The sequence below is a fragment of the Denticeps clupeoides genome, chromosome 5, assembly GCF_900700375.1.
Source record: "Denticeps clupeoides chromosome 5, fDenClu1.1, whole genome shotgun sequence".
Classification (NCBI taxonomy): domain Eukaryota; kingdom Metazoa; phylum Chordata; class Actinopteri; order Clupeiformes; family Denticipitidae; genus Denticeps; species Denticeps clupeoides.
Window position 1 is genome coordinate 30,062,163 of NC_041711.1, and position 16,357 is coordinate 30,078,519.

The window sequence follows — 16,357 nt, forward strand, 5'->3', positions numbered from 1 at the left end:
CATTTTAGTAAAAGGTTTTAGCGGGTAGTGTCTGGCCAGCAAACTTCCTCTAATATTGGAACCACACCCACACACACATTTCTCCAGAGTTTCATTGTGCACATCAGATGGTATCATATGGTATTTCTGAACGCTCATAACCCTAGCAGTCCCACACGAAACGTGTCTTGGTGCTGCTTTTCATGTGCAGGTGGTGGTTCTGATCGTTACAGTACATTTATCTTTTCCGGTGCTAATTCTTTTCTTCTTCTTCAGAAAACAACTGTGTACCACTGTAATAAGTGCCGGCTCCAGTTCCTCTTCACAAAGGATAAGGTTGAGCATAAGATGAGCCACCATAAGACCTTCCGCAAGCCAAAGCAGCTAGAGGGGCTTACACCAGGAACTAAAGTAAGTTTTCCTTTGAGGTTTAAACTGAAATCCTGTATTTCTTTATTTATTCTCCCTCTAGAATAGTTGTATTTTGTATTTTTCAGGTAACTATAAGAGCATATGCACAAAACAAATCCCTCCCTGTATTGCCTGGAGGCTCAGCCTCACAGCCAAATAAAGACACCCCTCAATCTTCTGCTGCTCCTGAGAGGAAACAGCCCATAAATCTATTTCCAACAAGACCCACAGCACCCAAGAAGCAGATCAGTAAGATGATTGAGCTGCTGACAAAGTTTCAAGAGCAGAGGTAGGAGATGTGTGTGGTGTAAACCATCCCCTCTTTATTGCTGCCACAAAATTCTGTTTTACTGAACTTTACAAGTTTAGTATTAGACACAAGGAACACATTGTTTTATGAAGAATTCTGAACACTGTAAAGGAGTAGTTTTTTTGCATTAATGTGAAAAGCAGGCATGATATGATAACATTGTAAGTAGCTCTAGATGAGGGCATCTGCCAAATGCCATAAATATATGTGTGGTTATTGCTGATTTGTCATTATAATTGTCCCCAGAGAGTTCCTTGGCGAGCAGAAGTGCATTGAGTGTAACTACGAAATCCCGGACTTCACCCATCACTACCCCACCTATGTTCATTGCTCGTTGTGCCCCTATAGCACTTGCTGTTCCCGGGCCTATGCAAACCACATGATAAAGTGAGTGAAGTTGTATGTGTTTCTTTTGTAAGCGTGGGATTAAAAAGACTAATTTTGCACCTGGATTTGTTTATTTTTGTGTTACAGCAGCCACGTACCACGCAAGAACCCCAAGTTTTTTAACAGGCCTGCAGTGCCACCTCCAAGGTAACCACTCCAGGGGACAATCAGTTAACATTCTTAAATGTCTTTCAATCCAACTTGGGATGCAAAGACATCTATTACTCGCTCAAGCATGTGGATAGTAAACTAATTTTTTTATTGACCTGGTTTATACAAAGTAAGGTATGAATGGTTCTGTCAAATTATTGAGTAATATCGCAGACTGACACCAAAACTGTGAAAAATGACCTCAGTTTATTTCTTCTAACTTACTGTATTATCTTGACTTGTTTTTTTTTTCTTCTTTGCAGCTCATTAAAGCTGACCTGTTCTGCCTGTGAATACAATACTTGTAATGGTGACCTGATGGCCAAACACCTTGTCAAGCACCCTGACCATTGTTTTAGTATCTGCACTCCAAAAGGTCGGTGTTTATAACCCAAAGACAATCCTGAATGAATTTAGAAGTTTACATCTGTCGTTTTAGTGCTTAATCATTGTGTAATTGTCATGTTGGGGGACAGCATAACATTTGTCCATATGTATGGTTGACTTTATTGTCAGGTTTGGATTGATGTCATGTAAAATGAAGCTTATCAGGGGAATACGGTCTAATATATTTGTCATTCACAAGCATTAGTGGCTGCATACAGACTTGAAACAGAAATAAAGGCAAAATGGTCATAATTTCACCAACAGACAAATAAACCCAGGGAAAACTTAAATGCAACTTTTGATTTATTTTCACTTTATTTATTAAAACATTATTTTGGGTACTTTTATTTATGTATGTAGATACTTTTTTTTATTATGTGTTCATATTGTGATTTTGTCTTTTGATGACCAGCCCTATAGTTTAGCAAATTGTAGTATGGTTTATTTATTATGCTGGACCCAGTAAGACAATTGTTCAATGTCTGTCTAAACATTTTGTTTGCATATTAATTTTATCTGAATAAAATCTGTAAAGAATAAACTAAAATGTGTTCATTGTGATTGCACAATGTTTTATGATTTGAGCTTTTACTTTGTTTTGGCAAACATACTGTACAATTGTGTTCTTAAGATTCATTATGCTGACTATCATTATGCTGCATTAGAATTACTTTTCTAAATTTGCAATTAGAGATTGCTTAACATTGCAAACATTAAGATCTTCAATATATAAATGTTCTGTATTATATCTTGAAACAAAGCAAAATGTAAATTTGCATAATACAGCTGTAATATAGCTGAAGACTGAAATTGATGACCACCTTAGGAAGAACACATGTCTGGGGTTTGAAGTTTCACCCCCAGTCACTCCACAGGACTAAACATCAAGCCTTTGTGAAATTACTCTGGGAAATCACTGGGGCAGTGGTGGCCTAGCGGTTAAGGAAGCGGCCTCGTAATCAGAAGGTTGCCGGTTCGAATCCCAATCCGCCAAGGTGCCACTGAGCAAAGTACCGTCCCCACACACTGTTCCCCAGGCACCGGTCATGGCTGCCCACTGCTTACCAAGGGTGATGGGTTAAAAGCAGAGGACGCGTTTCATTGTGTGCAGTGTTTCACAATAACAATCCTTTTCCTTTCAATCAATCCCCCTTCCACTTTTTTCACAAGAGGAACTGAAAATAAGTGCATTTAAAAGCAAAAATGCCGAAGCTTCAAAATTGTCTTACCAGAAAAGGAATATACATGGAGGCAATATCAACAGCATTTGACATGCCATTTTACTTTCCTCCTCTTTGCCGAGTTGTAAGATGGAGTAGTAATGAATATGAATATCTCGAAGGAGCAGAGGACTAACTTATGTTCCTATGATCCCTCCCCTCCTCCACAGAATGTCTGGAGTCGGATATTGAGTTCGGCAAGGTTGAGGAGGAGGTGGAGGAACCACAAAAGGAAGGAGCTAGTGATGTAGGGAAGGAACCAGAATGGGCTTCCATGGACAACTGGAGAGAGGCCTGCAGCATCCTGCCCATTCCAGACTTCAAAGAGCCGTGTGGGTCCCGTCACTCCCTGGGCAAAAGTAGTGACGCTCTCGACTACTTCCTGTTACTCTTCCCCAATTCGCTGCTGGATCTCATCACATATGAGACTAATACCAATGCCAGATGTCAACTGTTCATGGACCAGGGGAATCCTGACTGGATGCCCACCACAATCGATGAAATTAAGGGTTTCATTGGTCTTTCTGTCCTCATGGGGATTCAGAGTCTTCCTGAGAGTCAGCTTTACTGGTCCTGGAGGCATTCCACTAACTGTGCCACCTTTGTAAAAACAATGTCATATGAGCGCTTTCGGCAGATCTCTTCACACATTCGGATGGAAAGCTTGTTGACAGAAGATAGCAGTAGGGACAAACTGAATTTATTAGGAAGAATGTTGGACGTCTTGGAAAACAGCATGTGGAGAGCTTACAAACCCAACAGGAACTTGACCATTGATCAGGCCCTGCTACCGTGCCTGGAGATAGAATCTGGCAAAGAAAAACAGAACAAGGTGCAAGTGTGGCTTCTTTGTGACTCCAGGTCTGGCTACTGTCATCGACTCTTTATTCGGACACCTACAGGAAAAGACAAAGACCTGGGACTGACAGTTGTGCCTCCTTTACTAGACGGCCTTCAGGAGAAACATCACCATGTCTTCCTGTCACCTTCCCTGGCATCGATCCCACTAATGCAAAAATTATGTGATCAGCGTATCTACACCTCTGCTTCTGTCCTACCTCAAAGTCCGATTCTTCCTGAGGCTTTTTGGAATCCCAGTTGCCCAGTTGAGAAGTCAGGAGATTTTCAGCAGCATGCATTTGGCCCCCTGCTTGCCACCAGATGGAAGGACACCAAGGAGATGTACTGCATCTCCACCAATGCTGAGCCAGGTCAGCCAGATCGTGTTTGGAGGAAGTCTCCCACCCTGGTTGGTGAGCTGATCGCTATTGAACGTCCGTTAGCATTTAAACTCCTTCAGGACAACATGCGCGGTGTTGATATCTGCAACCAGTTGCTAGCTTGCAACCCTTTGGGTAGGCTGGACCTTGATACAAACTGGCAGTGCCTGTTCTATTTCTTGGTCAACCTGTCTATCGTCAACTCCTTCATTGTGCTACGAGAAAGCCGCAAAGACAACCCACCGGTATGGTTTGAAGGTGGACGCTTTTCCCAGGCCCACTACCGGAAACGCCTGGGCTATCAGCTGGCGAAGTGCGCTGAGAGACAGCCTCAAGCTAGTTCCAGGCCAATGTCTGCTCAAGACATAGAGGAAGACAAGGAAACAGTAGGCGACTCCAAAGGAGTAAGACACTGTTGGGCGAAAATTACCCGCAGGACCAGGAGGTGCAAGAATTGCTCAATGAAGAATCAGCGTCACGAGAGTGTGTTTGGTTGCTCGGCCTGTGGGGTGAACTTATGCAAGCGTCCCCGCTGCTTTTGGGAATACCATGGCCTATCATCTCATCGACAAGGTTTACACAGGCTACAAATATACTTCATGTTAATACGAAAAAAAATTCTATTATAAGTAGCCATAAATTTTAAATCCTGGAAAAAAGCATAATTTAATATTACCCGGCATGGACATTTCATTTAATAACTTAATATTTCTCTCTTTTTTTTTTTTCTCATAGGCTCCCCTAGAATTGGCTTCATCAGCAGGTACCTGAAATTTTTAACAGCTTTTGAGTTAGTTCTGTGTATGCAAATTTGTTACTATTTAAACAGAAATACAAATGGAAGCCATTGTTTGACTTACTGACATTTCTTTACAGCTGTAATAAGCTGATCCGGAGCGCTCGGCAGTTAGATACTAATTCGCAACAATTCACCTCCGAAGCCTCCATGGGAGACTCATCCAGCTTGGATGAAGATCTGGACCAAGACTTGGCTCCTTTAGAAGATGCCGATTCTGACTTGGAACACACAGAGAAAGAACTCCAAAAACCTGAGGGAATACTTGACAACTTGAAGCAGGAGCTTTTGTTTGAGAAGCCCATTGTGCCTGTGGATGCCACACTGAATGGAAAAGAGCCTGAGGAGAGCCTGTCCGTGCGACAGCTCCGAATTGTCCTCTTTGCTTTGTGCTCTGGCGTACATAGAGCTGCAGAGAAGCTGGCCACTGAACCAAAGCTGATAAGAGTCTGGTTGAAGGAGAAGGAGAAGAAGCTGGAAAGCGAAGGTCATGGTAAGAGTTCCACTGGAGAAGGTGGACCGGCTGTTGGCCAGCTGGTGGAGTGGGTGCTTGCGCAGCGGGAACAGCAGCTGCCAGTGACGGAGGAAAACCTTTTCCAGAAGGCATCTGAGGTTCATTGCCACACCAGCCAGAGCATCCCTTTTCGGATCTCGTATGAGTGGGCTGTGAGTTTCATGTTGCAGCACAACCTGGGCCTTCACACCAGCACCACCGTGAGTCTGCCGCTTCCCCACTACATGGAGGATAAGGTGGGCTTTTTTAAAGAGTTTGTCCAAAAGCAAATCAATTCAAGTAACCTCTGTCACTCTGTCATTGGTGCATTAGTCCAGTTGTCTGTCTTTGTGGACGTAGACACGCTTGCGAATGTTGCCACCTTGAGCAAAGACGCAGCCTTCCAGTTTGTAGGAACTGGTGAATCGTTGGTTGACATCCATCTTGCAGTGTTGGCTGATGGTAAAGTTCTACCAGCTGTAGTCTTTTTCAAAGGTCAGCTTCCTGGTCGGTTGCATGCTAGCCTGCCTGATTCGGTCCTGTTGGAGGCCCGAGTTGAGGGTTTCACTGAAGAAGAGGAACTGGAGTTCTGGACCAATGAAGTGTGGCGAAAGTACTTAAGAGGGCAGAATGCAAGTAAAGCAATGCTGATCATGGACAGTCATCGCAGACACACTTCTGAGTCCTCCGTTGGCACCATCAGTGCTACCAACACACTACCTGCCATTGTTCCTGTTGGTTGTACGTTTAAGCTCCAGCCGTTGGAAATATGTGTTCGTCCGGCATTGCAAAAATTCCTTTCGGCTCGCTGGGGTCAGCTTGCAGCACAGGGCGGGGCTGCAGGGGCTAACCCTAAAGACCTGGTGAAGTTGGTGGTAGCATGGATGGTGGAGGCCTTGGCCATTCTCTCTGACAGGCCTGAAGCCTTGCAACAGTCTTTCTGCCTCGCACACGTGGTACCAGAGAAAGCCGATGACGATCCAGCAGAGGCTCAGATGCAGCTGATAAACACACTCGTAGAAGCCATGCTTGGAACCGAGCAGGCAATGGCCGAATCAGCTGACCAACTGGGAGTTGACACAGGACCAGAAAGCAAAAGCAGCGAAGGAGCTGAGAGCAGTCCACATGCTCCAGGGGCCTGTAAAGAAATGGACAGCATTCCAGCGACCACAAAGCTAGATGAACTGGATGCCAGCACCGAGAAAAATGCAGCAGGTCTACTAGAAGACGGTGGAGCCGAAAAAAGCACAGCGATATTAGATGAAAACACAAGCCCTCGTGCTTCTCCCTCCAATAAACCACACATTTCATTGCTGTCGTCTGAGACACAGTAGATCCTCAGTGTTTTCAACCTTTGATTTGTATTTATGACTGACGGTGGAACCTAACCAGCAACAATGTCAAATTTAGAAGAAACCACAACCTTATTGTGTCGTGTTTGAGTAATGTTATGAGCTACTCCTTGATATTGTTCTGTGGCATTTATACACCTTGCTTGTTTGATTTCTCGGTTTGTTTTGAATGGTCCTAATGTATAAATGTATGTATAATAATTATACATTATGTATAAAAAAGTATGATGAATAACAACAGCACATTTCAACACATGAAGATTTATTGTTAAATTGGTAGCCTTAATTGAAATGTATAGTATATAAAAAAAATCAGCAGGCACACTGAAGGATTGTAAAATATTTCAAGACTTGTTTTTTACATTTTGATAAGCTTTTGCCAAGGTAAACATTGTTCATATTGTATATTTTGTATTTTCATGAGGAGGTCGAAGACCCATGGATGCCTGTATATAATATTTATGTAAATGCACGAGTGACTTTGGAACATTCCATTTAATGTTCTGAAATAAAAGATTGTTTAAAACATTGAATATTTTAAAATCGTACTCAATATAAGAACATGTTAATGGAATAGCTTTCTGATAATCTGCTTTGGTATCCCATTTTGCTATGAACATGAGATGTTCATAGCAAATTGCAGCTATTGGCATGTATCTCATTATATATATATATATATATATATATATACACACACACATACGCACAGGCCAAAAGTTTGGACACATTTTCTCATGTAATGTGTTTTCTATATTTTCATGACAATTTACATCGTAGATTCACTGAATGCATCAAAACTACAAATTAACACATGTGGAGTTATGTACTAAAAGGTGTATATAACTGAAAACATGTTTTATATTCTAGTTTCTTTGCTCTGATTCCTGCTTTGCACACTCTTGGCATTCTCTCGATGAGCTTCAAGAGGTCGTCACCTGAAATGCTTCTCCAACAGTCTTGAAGGAGTTCCCAGAGGTGTTCAGCACTTGTTGGTCCAGCTCACCCCAAACCATCTGGACTGGGTTCAGGTCCGGTGACTGTGGAGGCCAGGTCTCCACTTTTTGTTAAGTACATGTGTTCATTCATAGTTTTGATGCCTTCAGTGAGAATGTAAGTGGTCTTGAAACTGTGCTGCAGTGTTTCACAATGACAATCACGTCACCTTCACTCTTCTTATTTTAATTTGATTTTTAATTTCCGTTCAGAACAAAGTCATTCGGTTCAGCCAAGAGTTTAGTTTCCAGCAACGGACGCGAATCTGTCGTTTCGGGGCAAAAGGGCAGCCAGAAAGCACGGCGTCCTTCATTCTCGGTTTATTCACGGGCCGTAGCTGCAGAAGAGCAACTTTTATCTCGACTGACTACAAGCAAAGGAGTAAAAACTCCTTTTATTATTATTATTATTATTATTATTGTTCGTTTTATTTCCATGAGAGGTCTGACCCTGGTGACCTTCATTAATAATTACAGCAGCAGCGCACGTCTTTCCTCCTCCTCCTCCTCCTCCTCTTCCTCCTCCTCCTCCTCCAGAGCCCAGCGGACAGCCACAGCCCCGACGGACGGGCCACCAGGACGCGACATGGGTACGTGGAGCCTCTTCACTTTCTCTCGCCGCGACCTGCGCAGTCCCAGAAAGCCGAACGTGTCCCCGTTTTTGACGTCGCTCGTCACCTTTTTTTTTTTGCCACGTGCACGCTGTCGCGACAGGTCGTCGTGCTTCCAGGGCTAAAAAAAAAAAAAAAAAAAAAAGTTAATGATTCGCAGATCCGTGCCCAGGTTACTCGACTTTACCTGGGTGTAAAGCCGTCCAGGACCGAGGGAGGTCGGGAAGTCGCTTCTCGGAGATCCCAGGATGAAGACGACGTTGTGCGGGGGTTCCAGCAGGCACAAGTGGACGATAATTGTTCGGCATTTTTGCGCTTGTTCTGAATTTACGTCCAGTTAAACGTGGGTCCGGTGCTGAAAATACACACACAGAGGCGATGGTGAGCAGAAGCAAAGTAAAAAGGAGAAAAATTTGCATGGGAAAGGACATTGTAGAGCTTTGGCTGGAGTCCGAGCTTCTGCAGACATTGTGAAGTTGTGCAGCTGTTGCTGTTGGCTTCCCGGCTGGAATGAAGATATAAATCAGCATGTTCGTTATGCGGAACATGCAGGCCGTATTTGTCGGCATTACAATAATTCCGCTGTGATTTACTGAAATGACTTTATTTAAGTGTCTTCTACAGCCTTTGGTCATCTCCCTACTGGACGACTGCAAAGACTTGTATGTGAAAATGTATTCTCCGTATGTGGAGATCTCTACATCTCTCAAAAATATATATTTTATACAGTATTGCTCAAAATAATAGCAGTGCAACGTGACTAACCAGAATAATCCAGGTTTTTAGTATATTTCTGTTGCTACATGGCAAACAAGTTAACAGTAGGTGCAGTAGATTCTCAGACAAGCATTCATGATATGCACGCTCTTGTGCAATTGGGCAATTAGTTGAAAGGGGTGTGGTAAAAAAAATAGCAGCGTGGCATTCAAATAGTGAGGTCATTAATTTTGTGGAAAAACCAGGTCAGGTGGCCCCTATTTAAGGATGAAGCCAGCACTTGTTGAACCTGCATTTGAAAGCCTGAGGAAAACGGGTCGTTCAAGACACTGTTCCGAAGAACGCCGTACTTTGATTAAGAGGTTGATTGGAGAGGGGAAAAGCTATAAAGAGGTGCAAAAAATTATATGCTGTTCAGCTAAAGTGATCTCCAATGCCTTAAAATGAGGAGAAAAAACAGAGAGACGAGGAAGAAAACGGAAGACTGCCATCAAAATGGATCGAAGAATAACCAGAATGGCAAAGGCTCAGCCACTGATCAGCTCCAGGATTATCAACAGTCTGGAGTTACCTGTAAGTAACAGTTAGAAGACGTCTGTGTGACGCTAATCTATTTTCAAGATTCCCCCCGCAATGTCCTTCTGTTAAAAAAATGTGCAGAAGAGGTTACAATTTGCCAAAGAACACATCAAATGGCCTATAGAGAAATGGAGGAACATGTTGTGGACTGATGAAAGTAAAATTGTTCTTTGTGGGTCCGAGGGCCAGAGACAGTTTGTGAGATGACCCCCAGACTCTGTATTTAAACCACAGTACACAGTGAAGACAGTGAAGCGTGGTGGTGCAAGCATCATGTAAAGGGCATGTTTCTCCTACTATGGTGCTGGCCCTATTTATTGCATACCAGGGATCATGGATCCGTTTGCAAATGTCAAAACACTTGAAGAGGTCATGTTGCCTCGCGCTGAAGAGGACATGCCCTTGAAATTGGTGTTTCAACAAGACAATCACCCCAAACACACAAAGTCTTGGCTCCAAACTAACAAAATGAATTATGGAGTGGCCAGCCCAATCTCCGGACCTTAATCCAATCGAGAACTTGTGGGGTGATATCAAAAATGAAAAAAAAAAACGTGGTTATACAACAAAATATTAGTTTAGCGATTCACAGGATCCTCGAAACAAAAACTTTTGTGCAAAATATTTTTGTATATTTTTTTAACACACCCCTTTCAACTAATTGCCCAATTGCACAGCCATAAGAGCATGCATATCATGAATGCTGGGGCTTGTTTGTTGTCTGAGAATCTACTGCACCTACTGGTAACTTGTTTGCCATGTAGCAATAAAAATATACTTAAAAACCTGGATTATTCTGGTTAGTGGACTATTTATTTTGCTTAATTGTACAGGGAATTTTTTATATCATACCGTCGACATAGTGTCTGTACTATTGTCTTTTGCTGCTCTTATCTTGTACTCTCCACTTCCTGCCGTGACAATGTAAATTTCCCATTTGTGGGACTAATAAAGGACCATCTTATCTCTCTCATCATAAAAAAAAAACTGCACTGGCCTCCTGTGGCTTCCCATGTTATGTTCAAAACACAAGGAGTTGAATGGACCTGCTGCTTCCCATCTCTCAGCACAAATGAAACAGCAGATCACATCTCGTGCTCTCGGGGACTCGAGCACAGCTCGTCTTGAGCTTCCTCTCATCGAAAAAACAAGACAACTCTTTTCAGTGGTCAAGTGACTGTTAAATTCACGCCTTTTTAACGACTATCTACTGGACTTCTGCATTACAAAAAAGCTCTTCAATTATAGGTATTCTCCTTACTGTTTTTAGGGCTTGTGACTATGTAACTTATAAGTCTGGCTATACAGGTAGGAAGATTACATGTACATTGCTCTCGACAAGAGCTGTAAATGTAAAGCATAACAACAAAAGCCTTTCAGCGCACTCTTTTCCAGGCCAGTCAATCTGTCGTAAAAAGAGAAATGATGAAAGGCTGTAGACTGAACACTTTCCAGTGTGAAAGAGGCATTCTGAACTTTTTATGGCGTTATCAGTGTGTCCAAGATGAGAGCACAAGGAACCTGACTCATTTGCTTTTTTTCTTCGAAGCCACCAGCTGCTCAGGATGTGGACCTGGCTACAGAGATCCACTGGAAGCCATGAAGGGTGAGTAAATAAACATTTTTCTGCAGCATATTAAGGTGAAGGAATGATACAATGGGAAATAATATAGTTTTTGGCATGTTTTTCCAAGGACCACGAGAAGAGATTGTCTATCTTCCCTGCATTTACCGCAACACAGATATTCTTAAGCCGGACTACCTTGCTACGGTTGATGTGGATCCAAAATCACCAAACTATTGCAAGGTCAGAAGCATGGGACTGCTGCAGTTTTTTAAAATGTGTTTTCTATAGTATGGATGAAGTGATGTATCCACTGTAAATAGTTGGCAGTATGGGGGTGGAATATTATTTCTTCAGTCTATATAGCTGGACAACACCTTTAAAACAATATGAGAGACATTTTATGTGCATCTTACATTAAGGTAAATAGGGTGGTAGTAGGCTAGTGGGTGAGACAATGAACCAGAAGACCCAGGTTCAAACCCCACTTATTACCATTGTGTCCTTGAGCAAGACACTACTGATTGTAAGGTGCTCTGGATAAGGGCGAAAAATATAACCAGTGCAGTTGCACCATCCTACCTCACAGCCCTTATTACACCTCGCACTGCATCTCGTATACTCCGAGCCTCCAGTACTGCTCGCCTGGGCCCTCCATCTCTGAAGGTAAAAGGAAGACGCTCATCTAGACTCTTCTCCGTCTTGGTCCCTCGGTGGTGGAATGAACTACCCCTTGAGGTCAGAACAGTCAGCTCAAGACCTTCCTCTTTAGAGAATATTTAGATGAACTTGTAACTTTCTTATTGTCTAACTTGTGTACATAATCTACAAAAAAGAGTGAATAAATAGATTGTATTCATAGTTGGGGGTCCTAGTGGGCAGTGGTGGCCTAGTGGTTAAGGAAGCGACCCCGTAATCAGAAGGTTGCCGGTTCGAATCCCGACCCGCCAAGGTGCCACTGAGGTGCCACTGAGCAAAGCACCGTCCCCACACACTGCTCCCCGGGCGCCTGTCATGGCTGCCCACTGCTCACTCAGGGTGATGGGTTAAATGCAGAGGACAAATTTCACTGTGTGCACCGTGTGCTGCTGTGTATCACATGTGACAATCACTTCACTTTACTTTTCTTTAGTGAATTGGAATTGATCTCTTCATTGGTGGTAACTTGAAAGCACGTTGTAAGTCGCTCTGAATAAGGGCGTCTGCCAAATGCCTTAAATGTAAATGTAACCCCCTTAATATTGATCCAAGACTTGCTCAATTCATTTTCAAGAGTTACTCATGTTATTAAATCAGCATGCAAAGTTTCCTTACAATATGCTAAAAGTATGCAGTACAAAAGTGTCATGATTGGAATTAACCATGCTAGTCTTGTTGATTGGCATGTTCCTATTGGCTAGGAATGCACCAATATATCTGCCATAAATTGCTATCAGGTGATATTTGCCTTGTGGCTGCCATCAGTATATTAGCAAACAGAAAAAGATTCAGAGACAGCAGTCGCTGATGTGTATCTGCTGTGTTGGCCAAATGTTCTTGTATGGACAGTTGTACTCAGTTTTGAAGAAGATGCAATACCTTTCCTTTGTCGTTGTTTTTTTGTTGTGTTCAGGCTTTATTCATTGAATATCAACTCTTATTAACTAAACTAATAAAACAAGATTTTGCCAGTTGTGATATAGGCCTAAATAAGGTGCGTGTATGTATGTATGTATGTCTAAATAGTCATGGGTACACCAGGCCTCTCATTCATTTACACTGCGGTGGTTCTTGCTATTACCAGGTGATCCATAGATTACCCATGCCTAATCTGAGAGACGAGCTCCACCATTCTGGTTGGAATGCCTGCAGCAGCTGTTTTGGAGATGCTTCAAAGAAACGGAATCGCCTCATCCTTCCTTGCCTTGTTTCCTCTCGCGTCTATGTGGTGGATGTGGGGACGGATCCACGTGCTCCCCGAATGCACAAGGTTTATCATTTGTTAATTAGTGTTTTATAGACCTTTAGAATAGTCATTGAGATGGGATTTCCTTAGATTATAGAGCCCACGGACCTCTACTGGAAATGTGACCTGGCACACCCGCACACTTCCCACTGTTTAGGCAGTGGTCAGATCATGATAAGTACCTTGGGTGATCCTTCAGGTAATGGCAAAGGTAAGACCAGTTCTTCTTCAGTGTTGTGCATCACTTCCGTAAAATGCCCAATTGTTTGGGCCATTTTCAGAATTATTCTTCTGGTCTTGAAGTTGTGAATACATATCAAAGTAACATCCACAACAGTGGTATTCACATTTCAAGCTTTTATTGCTGCAATGTTTAAGTGAACTCAACAGCATTAAAAAAATACAATAAATCAAGTATCACAGAAAAACAATGATGACTGCTTTTTGTAAAAATCAGGTGGCTTTGTCCTGTTGGACGGTGAAACCTTTGAAGTGATTGGTAACTGGGAGGCACCAGGGGACTCTGCGCCTATGGGCTATGACTTCTGGTACCAACCACGACATAATGTTATGATCAGTACTGAATGGGGAGCACCCAAAGCTCTGGGCAATGGCTTCAACCCTGCGGATGTCAAAGCAGGTAGGCTTATCGTGTGTGCATCTGTATGTTTGTCTTATTCTCATATCCCTGGTGGAATTCAGCGGAACATAATATATGCACAGGTCTCTATGGTAAACGACTCCATGTGTGGGACTGGACCACTCACAAACGTGTGCAGACAATAGACCTGGGGGAAGAGGGTGCCATTCCCCTTGAGATCCGCTTCTTGCATGACCCTTTAGCAGCAGAAGGATACGTGGGCTGTGCTCTCAGTGGCTCTATCTTCCGTTTCTATAAGACTCCAGTAAGTAAAGCCTCAATAGTTTACCTTTCAAAACCCAATTCTCAACATTATTTATTTTCCAAATCTTGAAATAATATGTAATATTATGTTATATTTTTTTAATTCATTATTATAAATAATGTTTTTTCTTCTATCTCAAAGCAAGATAACTGGTCTGCAGAGAAGGTTATTAGTGTCCCAAGTAAAAAAGTGGAAGGTTGGGCCCTGCCAGATATGCCAAGTGAGTGCTGTAATGAGACTAACATGATTGGCTGTAGGACACAGCAATAACAATTGACTTTGTATTATTAATTTACTGAACCCATTTTTGTCTCAGGCCTTATTACTGATATCCTGATTTCCCTGGACGACCGCTTCCTGTACTTCAGCAACTGGTTGCATGGTGACATTCGCCAGTATGATATTACTGACCGACGTAATCCACAAATGGTGGGCCAGGTGTGAAATGATTACTTAAATTAATCTTACATCTGTACATGATATCTATAAATAAACATAGACTGTATGCATTATACAAAACCATGGTTTCGTGCTTTCAGGTGTTTCTGGGTGGAAGTATTGTAAATGGTGGCCCTGTTAAAGTACTGGATAAGGAGTTCACGTGCCAGCCACCATGTGTTATTAAGGTTTGGACTATAGCAATGCATGTGTCCCAAAGAGACGTTTTATTTATACATATATAAAGAATATATACAGTTTATGCATTGTTGAAAACTTATAGCTCATGATCCAATATACCAAATTAATAGACTATGGGTTCACAATACTGAAATATCATGGATACAGTCAATAATTTATATTGTGAAGATTTACATTTTTAAAATTGAAATAAAGCAATTTATGATTTGAATATGTAATAAGGAAGTATTGTTCTTCTTACAGGGGAAGAAGGTTCAGGGGGGGCCACAGATGCTTCAGCTCAGTCTGGATGGGAAAAGGCTCTATGTGACTACTTCTCTATACAGTGCCTGGGATAAGCAGTTTTACCCTGACCTTATAAAGTAATGCTAAAATCTCTAACTTTAAATATTATTATTAATATTCACTCTTTTGAGTCCACTTGTCCATGTGATATTTTCTGTCCACAGAGAAGGCTCGGTCATGATGCAGATAGATGTGGACACAGCAAAGGGGGGGCTTAAACTCAATGAAAATTTCTTGGTGGATTTTGGCGCAGAACCAGAAGGTCCAGCCCTCGCCCATGAGGTTCGTTACCCTGGAGGGGATTGCACTTCTGACATCTGGGTGTAAAGTGAGAAGACCTCTCTTCCTCTCCCATGATATTACTTAAAATATCAGTCAGTCAGTTGTCCAGATGTAAAATATGTTTGCTTTGTTTGTAGAGACACAAATACAGACTATTACAAAAAGATTAAGATTATTGCATTTCTAATAAATATATAACATATTGAATATATTATCAGAACACCATGCTTTTTAATGTATTGTGGTGCTTTCTAATATACAATCTTAAATGCAAAAAGCAGCTGGTCTGGGGTGTATTTTGTTTCTTCAGACATTGCAGACTGGATGACCTTAGGAATGTTAGATTGACTAGTACAGAATTCTTGAATAAAAGTGCTGGAAATCTATCTGCATGTTTAGTTTTGTAACGGACATGATTACAATAGAGATTTGTGATGTCCATTGAAGATTTTACTGAAGTTTTATTATAAAGTAAACAGAGAAGGATGAAGGAGACCGACCGGAAACTGCAAGTGTTGCCAGACTGGTGTGTTTTAAATACACCTCACTCTAATGAACAAGCTCAACCAGCACTGTCTATATTACACACATCTACTTAACCCACCTGTTATATTGAGGTTCATTTTAAAACTTTCATTTAAAAAAAAAAAAAAAAAAACTTTATTCATTTCGAACCCTATATAACAGGGACAGTGTCTCTAAGGCTTCAAACTAAAAATCATACATAATTGCCTCATCCGCAAAGAACTCTGAACATATTTCATAACATATCATATCATTTTCATAATATGATACACTCCTATATCATGTATTAGGAAATTCAGGTAGTTCCAACACACTATTTCGCTGTACTTTATTTAGATCATGCTATAATTTTCCTCACCATTTGACTGTTTAGGAATATCTTGTTTATAGAACAACACAGCCTATTTCTTTTGTTTTGTTATTGAATACATTCTGTAATCCACCACTAGATGGCGACTGTGTGCTTTTTACAAGAAACTGACTAATTAAATGCTAATCCTTTACATTGTTTTGCAACTGTATACCATATATTGTACTGGTTGTACTTAACACATATTGCCACTTTGTAGGTAATTAAAAGATATTCACATAATGACGTAGCATTTATG

At 41.6% G+C, this 16,357-nt stretch overlaps 1 protein-coding gene across 1 annotated transcript; it reads left to right on the forward strand.

Annotated features, from left to right (window-relative positions):
• The first annotated feature begins 8,004 nt into the window (after positions 1-8,004).
• Positions 8,005-16,260, forward strand: selenbp1 (selenium binding protein 1). The gene is made up of 12 exons (XM_028980720.1): positions 8,005-8,287; positions 11,154-11,210; positions 11,299-11,411; positions 12,952-13,137; positions 13,204-13,324; positions 13,571-13,753; positions 13,837-14,018; positions 14,160-14,238; positions 14,335-14,456; positions 14,558-14,644; positions 14,901-15,019; positions 15,107-16,260. Exons 1-12 carry the CDS (start codon positions 8,134-8,136, stop codon positions 15,267-15,269), a joined length of 1,566 nt encoding a protein of 521 aa, XP_028836553.1. The 5' UTR covers positions 8,005-8,133; the 3' UTR covers positions 15,270-16,260.
• Positions 16,261-16,357: the final 97 nt, after the last annotated feature.

What these genes read in the sequence shown, in the direction of transcription:
- selenbp1 (XM_028980720.1), top strand. Translation starts at nt 8,134, where the DNA reads ATGAGAGGTCTGACCCTGGTGACCTTCATTAATAATTACAGCAGCAGC. An exon ending in TCCGTTTCTATAAGACTCCA is followed by an intron (nt 14,019 to 14,159) that starts GTAAGTAAAGCC and finishes TCTATCTCAAAG; the next exon opens with CAAGATAACTGGTCTGCAGA. An exon ending in GGCCCTGCCAGATATGCCAA is followed by an intron (nt 14,239 to 14,334) that starts GTGAGTGCTGTA and finishes TTTTTGTCTCAG; the next exon opens with GCCTTATTACTGATATCCTG.